Source organism: Rhincodon typus, chromosome 8, assembly GCF_021869965.1.
Source record: "Rhincodon typus isolate 14 chromosome 8, sRhiTyp1.1, whole genome shotgun sequence".
Taxonomy (NCBI): Eukaryota; Metazoa; Chordata; class Chondrichthyes; order Orectolobiformes; family Rhincodontidae; genus Rhincodon; species Rhincodon typus.
Genome location: NC_063339.1, coordinates 64,598,875 through 64,606,925, shown reverse-complemented (window position 1 = coordinate 64,606,925; position 8,051 = coordinate 64,598,875). Strand labels below are relative to the sequence as shown.

The 8,051-nt window shown below is 38.2% G+C and overlaps 1 protein-coding gene across 1 annotated transcript in view; it reads left to right on the top strand.

Annotated features, from left to right (window-relative positions):
- pals1a (protein associated with LIN7 1, MAGUK p55 family member a) overlaps positions 1–4,531 on the top strand; it is a 43,739-nt gene extending 39,208 nt beyond the window's left edge. The window contains exon 13 of the mRNA XM_048600396.1: positions 3,963–4,531. Coding sequence (XP_048456353.1) covers positions 3,963–4,139 — 177 coding nt within the window. The 3' untranslated portion in view covers positions 4,140–4,531. The remainder of the gene's footprint in view (positions 1–3,962) is intronic.
- The last annotated feature ends 3,520 nt before the right edge of the window (positions 4,532–8,051 follow it).

Here is an 8,051-nt window from a genome sequence, read left to right as displayed (position 1 = left end):
GTTCCCAGCCTTGATTTTAAAGTTCCCAGCCTTGATTTTAAAGTTCCAGCCTTGATTTTAAAGTTCCCAGCCTTGATTTTAAAGTTCCCAGCCTTGATTTTAAAGTTCCCAGCCTTGATTTCAAATTGCTGCACAACCTTGCTGCTACTCCTGAACTGCTGTGAGATATCAGTGCTCCTCTAAAGCTGACCTGTTGCACATCCTTGATTTTAATCTTTCTGCTGTTGGGTTCTGTCTCTTCGGCTGTCTAGGCCCTGAACTTTGGAATTCCTCCCTCTACTATTAGACAGGGTTTGAAGCTTGTAACAAAGCAGTATAATAATTATGGAGAATTTTTAAACTTTATATTAGCATACAAGAGTATTAACACTACATCATCCAATAGTGTTTGTTGTGCTTCAATATATTAAAATGTAATCTTGAGTGCATTGTGTATTTTCTAACATTTGGCTGTCTATGTTTACAATGTCAAACTTTCTCATAACTTTAGATATATCTATTGGACCACCCTTGGTCTTTTTTTTTAATTAAAAAACTTAAGCTGCTCCAATTGTTTTCTGTTTGATGTAGCCTGTGTTTTTTAATCACATATCTTTTGATGCCTGTATATCCTCCTTAATTAGGTGGAGACCACAACTGTTCACAGTGCTCTATAAATGTGGTCTCACCAAAGTTCGGTATAAGTTTAACATAAGTCATCATATTTCGGTCCTCTAAACCAATGGCTTTGTTTGTTTTTTAATTGTCTTATTAACCTTCTTTGGTTCTCCTGTTTTATACTAACTTTTTTTTCTCTAAACGAATGTGACTCTCATCTGTCAAAATGTACCACTTCATAGTATATGTTGAAAATCATTTGTTATTTACATGCAATTCAGATTTATTCATGACTTTGCTGCATTTTACATTCTGTACTACCTATATCCCACGTTTGGTGTTGATTTCGAATTAACCTGTCAATTCCTAAGGACAAATAGTTAATAGCAATGGTCAATAACCATTGTCCCTGTGGAACACCGCTTCCCACATTTTGTTGCTCAGATTTGCTATTTTTAACTCTTCCTCAACACACATCAAGATAATTAAAAGTTAAAGTAGAAATAAGTCTCTAGTTTGTCTAGGTCTCTATTCTGACGAATAGGGATTCTAGAGTAATTAATCAAATAAATAAAATGCAGTTGTAATGACGTAATAGGTGATGTGTTGCAGCTGCAATATATGGGAGTTGCTGGGGACCAAGATCATCAAGAGAACACATCTGTAGTAAGTGTTTGCAACTTGAAGAACTTCCACATCCAAGTTGATGAGATAGACACACTGTGCCTGTTCAGGGAGGGGGAAGATAGCCAGATACGTACCTCTGAAGCAGTTGCACCTCTCAGATTAAGTACTTCTAATTTGGTGTGTGATCAGGGATTGGGAATAAACGATTGCAGGTGATGCAGTACACAGTTGTATTTGAGGTGCCTCCATCCATTCAATAATGCAGAACCTATGAGATTCTCGCAGGCTGTGCGGACAGGAGTAGAGGCGGTACGAAGGAAGAATGAATTCACTTGACACTAAGGTGCAGGTACCCAATCGAGTGGCAAGGCGGAGATGCTGTCACTCAAAAATACTAGGGAAACTAACGTGGCTTAAAGATGATGAGTACCCTGGACCTGATAGGTGCAACCTAAGATATTTAAAGGAAGTAGCTGCTTAAGTAGTGGATATACTGGTAGTAATCTCCAAAGAGTCCTTGGATTCTGGAAGAGTCCCAGAGGACTGGAAAATTTCCAATTAGTAACTACTAGCTAGTTAGCTAAATCTTCACCTTCTGTTAGGAAATAAGGCAGGGCAAGTGACTGAAGTGTCAGTGGAGGAACACTTTGGGGCGTGATCATTATTCTATTGGCTTTAAAATAATTATGGAACAGGATAGAACTGATCAAAAAGTTAAAGTCCTAAATTGGAGTAAGGCTAATTTTGATGGTCTGAGCGAGACTTTAAAAGATTGGTTGGGGAAGGCTATTCACGGCTAAAGGGGAAGTTGGTAGGTGGGAGGCCTTTAAAAATGAAATAACCAGAGTTCAAGGACAGTATGTTCCTGTTAGTGTGAAAGGCAAGGCTGGTAGGTCTCTGGAATGCTGAATGATTAGAGAACTTGAGGCTCAAGAAAAAGGAGGAATCAGGTGTAGACAGCTGGGATGGAGTGTATCCCTAGAGGAGTATGAGGGCAGTAAGAGTATATTCAAGGGAAATCAGGAGGGCAAAAAGGGGACATGAGATAGTTTTGCCAAAGCTGAGTTAAGGAGAACCCAAAGAGGTTCTGCAAGTGCATTAAGGACAAAAGATTAACAAAGGAGAGAACAGGGCCCCTTTTTAAAGATTAGCGTAGCCGTCTGTGTGTGAAACCACAGGAGATGGGGAGGATGCTCAATGAATATTTCGCGTCAGTATTCACTATTGTGGAGACCAAGGGTGGAGGTAGAGGGTGCTTTTCAGGCCCTAAGTCTTTTTCTTGGGGTGGGGGATTCCAAAACTAGAAGGCATAGGTTTAAGGTGAGCGGAGAAAGATTTAAAAGGGACCTGAAGGGCAACTTTTTACACAGGGTGATGCATGTATGCAATGAGCTGCCAGAGGACATGGGTAGAGGTGGGTACAATTACAACATTTAAAAGGCATCTGGATGGGTTTATGAGTAGGAAGGGTTTAGAGGGATATGTGCCAAAAGCTGTCAAATGAGATTAGGTCAGATTAGGATGTCTGGTCAGTGCTGACGAGTTGGATCAAAGGGTCTGTTTCCATGCTGTATGACTATGACTCGGTCATTGGGAAAGTGTTACCGCAAAGGTTTAGCAGAGCATTTAGAAATACACAATATAATCAAGCAGAGTTAACATAGTTTTGACGGCCAAATGGCCTACTTTTGCTGGAAGCATTCAACAGAACAGGCAGAATTACTGAAGAGAAGAACAAATGTTTTAGACCAGTGACCTTTCTTCTGTCATGGAAAATGTTTCAGATTTTTAACCAAGAGGCATGGAAAAGGGGGTGTGTGAGTGCAGGAAATAATTAAAGAGCATGTCTATGATGGGCAGATGTAATGGAGTGATAAAATGAATAGCAGAACGGTTGCCAGAACCAGTTGTGTGGAAATGTTTAAGTTCTAAGCAAAGGAGCTGTGCTAATCACAGTCAGGTAAACACACTTCAAATCTCATGCCGTCATGATGCTATCAGAAATTTGAAGTGTCATAAAAATCCGTCAAGAGTTTCACCTTGTGCTGAAAGGAATTCAGTTATTCTTCTTCAACAGCTGTCTAAAGCAACAGGGTTTTATTTATATCACACTACCAGGAGCTGGTCCCTTTAAAAACAGTTTCTTCTTGCATTGGGGCAGGCTTGTCTCTGAAGTGTACGTGGGTCTGGTGTTGTAAAAAGCTGTGTCTGTCCGAAATTGAAATGATCACCATAGAAATTTGACTACTGATGTACAATCAGATGTAACAGATCTCCATTAATAATACTTCTGCTGCCAATAATCTCATACATACACCTCTCCACTAATTTTCCACAAATAATAAAAAGTCAGTAATGGTAATGTAAAAGAAAAGTGAATCTATTGAATAGATAGTGGAAAATGATTCAGGGATGACTATGTCCATTTAAAAGGTGATGCAGATTTCAGTAAGAGATTGATATAAATAGAAACACATCCTGATTCTGTGATGCAAGATAATGTTCGATGCTTCTCCAGAAGAAGTAGTACTTAATGAGGATGAGGGATATAATGGCTTGACCAAGATATTAAAAACTTAAGTTAGCAAAGGCAGTGTGCAGCATTAAACAGATTTAACTTTCCATCAAATGTCTTCTAGCAATTTCTACTCTGCTCTTTGTGAGTTATTTATAACACAGCCAAATAACCTTTTGCATCGCTGTTTCAGGGACTGAACGTTCTCATTTTTGTGTTGCAGCCTGAGGATCTACGGGATATCATAGAAAAGGCAAGGGAAATGGAGCAAAACTATGGGCACTATTTTGATGCAGCTGTTGTTAACACTGACTTGGAGAAGGCGTACCAAGAGTTAATTCGCCTCATAAACAAGCTTGACACAGAGCCTCAATGGGTTCCATCAACATGGCTTCGGTGAGGAGCAAATCAGCAGTTTACAAGTCCTCTTTTCAGCAGTTTGGCAGAAAGTGATCATTAATGAAAACACAGAGTAAAAGAAGAATTAACAAGACATTCCATTTTATACCAGCACTTGGTGATAGAAATACTCATGTAATTACTATTCAGTAACTATTTATAATGTAAATATAGATACAATTCTGGCATTAGTTATCTTTGAATCACCCTGTACATAATCCTAGGTTCAGGCTGTACTGATTTGACCTTTTTAGGTATTTTTATATTTTTTTAAGGTTTCGGCTTTGTGGACAGCTGTTTTCAAGCACTGTTCCAGAGTCTTTCATGAGGATTAAGTACGTAGGCAACAAAGTATATTTTTATGAAATAAAGTAGAATTCATAAATTCCATCACACCGATTTATTAGTATTTATATAATATGATAGACATCATTTTCTCATTCCTCCTAAATTGGAGTGATTCAGAGGCTTATTCATTCGGAATGTGTGATAGTTTTAAGATGTGTTTGTGAGAACCTGATGTATCCAGACTAATAAATTGCTTGTGATCAGAATTTTTTGATCAAAGACTGGAATAGAATTATTGAATGTAATTACTGTACAGTAAAGCATAATTGGCACAACAGGCACCCGAAACTGCTGCCTTTTCAAAAACAAATTGTCAAATGTGAATGTTTTAATTTAAAATAACATGTTTGTCTTGTTGAAATCTCTTCACATGCAATTTTTATTATTAATGATGTTTTGTCTTCTCTTCTGAGAATAACGTTTTTAAACACTGGAATTTTATGACCGTTACAGCTGGAGTTGGCTGATCAGTCTCCAAAAATGATGTTTTTTTTTAAATTTTGCCGAGACTGTATTTTGTACAAAATATTTTTTCCCAGTATTAAACTAATAGTGCAGCAGCACTGGAGGTGTGGTGTGCTTTTCTACCTTTTGATGCTCATCTGCTTGTGCTAAAAGCAAAGCAGCATCTATGAATGGTTGAGGTGATGCAGACTGCAGGCCAAGTGGGACGTTACTGAAGGAAAAGTGTTGACATGCCAACCCTTTTGGCTTCAATCAAGTTTGTGGCACAGGCATTTGAATAATGCATGTGCAAATTATGTGGATTTTAACTTAAGGAATCTATCTTTGAGAGGTACTATCTAAGCTTGTAATATATCTGCATTCACTTGTATAAACAAACTATTTGCAGAGCCTTGATTGTAAAATTGTATTTGTAGATTTTCAATAAAACAAATAACTCTTAGCTACTGTCTTATTACATTATTACTTTCAGAGCTAACCTTGGTGACCAGTATTTTGTCTCCTGTAAAGATCAAAAAACCTTTTTGTGTGAATTAATGATTGCAAGATAGTTAGGATTGGTTTCCTGAACTGTTTAAAATTATAGTTATAAAACAATTGAATTAACAGAACAGGCACAGGCATGTTGGGCCAAAATGGCCTCTATCTGTGCTGCATCATTTTCCAATAAGTGATCTATTGGTGACTTGTGCATACTTGGTTAAGGAGACATTTCATTAGTTCTGTCATTCAGAAAGCTCCTTGATGTCACTCTGACCTCATTGTGTCAGTTTGAACTTAACTTACAACAGTTTGCAGCACAACATTTTATTGCAGGCTGAGGAAGAAGTCTAAAGGTAGCAAGTACTGAGATGCCTCTCCACTCAAAGGATTACTACTGTATTACAATGGATTTGGTTACAGCCCCTTGTGAAGGGTGTTTTTCCTCAAATAGCATGTTTATCATTAACCTGAAGTAATGCTTCAGTTAGGAGTTCTTCAGAATATTGTGTAAAGCAGTGTTTCTGTTTTGCCATTCTGCACTGAGCATTAACTTGTCACTTGTTGGAGTTGAAAGACCATATCTTATTCCATCTGAGTACATGGTCATTTTAATATAGTCATTAATGGAGTTGGCAGAGAAGATTGGGAGCTGAGTATGCATGCAATTAACACAAATTTGAATGTGACACCTTAAATTTTAATGACCGATTTTAATCTTCCTCTTTTTAAGCTTCCTCTTGACGTAAATGTGTTGAAAATTGCTATATTTGAAACTAATCGGGAGTTCTTGACTAATCTAAACTATGGCTATTGGTGTCTTTAATAAGAGAAAGTAAGTAGGGTCAGAATCCCCACCAACTGGACTTTCTGAAACACGAAAGAGGAGCCTCAAAACTCAGTGCTGCAAATAAAGCCAACCTTCAGGACAAATATATAGGCTAAATTCAAGTAGTGGCTCAGCTTGAGGGATTCAACATTGTCAGACTGGTATAATGGGGCAATGATGCAGGAAAATGCTATTTCCTGTCTGTGCTTGGTGCAACCAAGAGATTAATCCCCTAATACAATAATAACCTAGCCATTGTAACAATGATGAGTTCCCTTTGAGAGAAACAAATTATTTAAGCCTCTGTCTAAGAAAAAGATTGCTGCACTGTTGCCACGTCGTCTCCAGACAGCAGGCAAGATACATTGAACCATTGTAACTGATTATGTTGGACTTTTTTTTCCTCATGGAAAAGCACTGCATTGTTTAACTGATACCTGGCTGAATGGTGAGTGAAATGCATGAAGGAGGATTAGCGCACTCGCATTCTGACCAACTGAGAAATGTTTAATGCAGTAGTGATATGTATGATGCAGATTATTATGAGCAGTACCCCGAGGTGAAGCAATGACTGCTATCAAAAGAAAGGTGAGGACTGGTCAGTCTAGCTGAAGCCTACAATCAAAATGAGGAAGACCAGCGTGTTGAAGAATTGTAAGCGTTCTAGCTAAATTGTAGTGACCTTGTTTGGATGAGTCTGCAGTCAGAAACAGTCAATCTGGCTCTTAGACCAACAGTTCCTACTGGAAGGACCAATTGTGTGCTGGATTCTAAGTTATCGACCAGATCTAAGGGATACTGACGCTGAAAGGTCAGGGTAATCAAAGGGTAACTACCAAATCTGAGGGGCTTTGGGAAGAAATGTGCAGTATTGTGATAATTTTTTCTCCTAAATCATCTTGGCTCTCAGCCAAAAGACACAAAGTTACCAAGATTGAAGTGTACAGAGATTGGTTTGTCAGATTTCAATCAAAGTGGTGTTTAATCTTTAGACTAGTTTAGACCTTTTGTATCAAGGCATTTAGAGGTTTGTTTTAATAAAACTTGTGGTTGAGCTAAATATTGTGTCTTAAGATTGTATGGAGAATAAAATCTAACGTTCAGGAACTGTTGTAAGGCAGTGAACAGGAACAGCTAACAAATGTCAATACTAAATGCCTTTTGGTAGACATGGTACATATTTTCTTGGGTGAGTGTTATAATGTATGAGGTGTTTTCCTATCAGCTCAAACACTACCCACCAGAAGCTCTCCAGCTTCCAATGCCAAATCCTAAAATCATCTTCAATGGATGTGCTAAATAAATGTCAGCCATTTCCCCGCTGGATGCCAGTGCAGTTTCTGAGGGCTTCTCTAGTTAGCTGATCTGCCAGATGTCTGGCAACAGATTTACCATAGTTTGTATAACCCCAAGGAGGTAAGAATAGCTTATCTCCAAGTTTTGTCTTATGTGCGTTGACATATTTTTAGCTGAGTATTTTGAAGGCTATTAAAAACAATTGTTATTCAACACTTATGAAAAATCTCCTGCTTGATTTCTGTGGACTTTTCCAATTTGGTTTTAATTTAGCTATTTGAGTTTATATTTAGTGACTTTAATGTCTCTTCCTTTCTGAAGATTCTGAAGCTGTATTTGTGCTCCTATTAAACAGCTGAAGAGGAGCCCTGACCCGAAACATCAACTTTCCTGCTCCTCTGATGCTGCCTGGCCTGCTGTGTTCCTCCAGCTCCATACTGTGTTATCTCTGGTTGTTAGCTGTAACAGCATTGCCTCTGAAGACAGTTGTAGGTT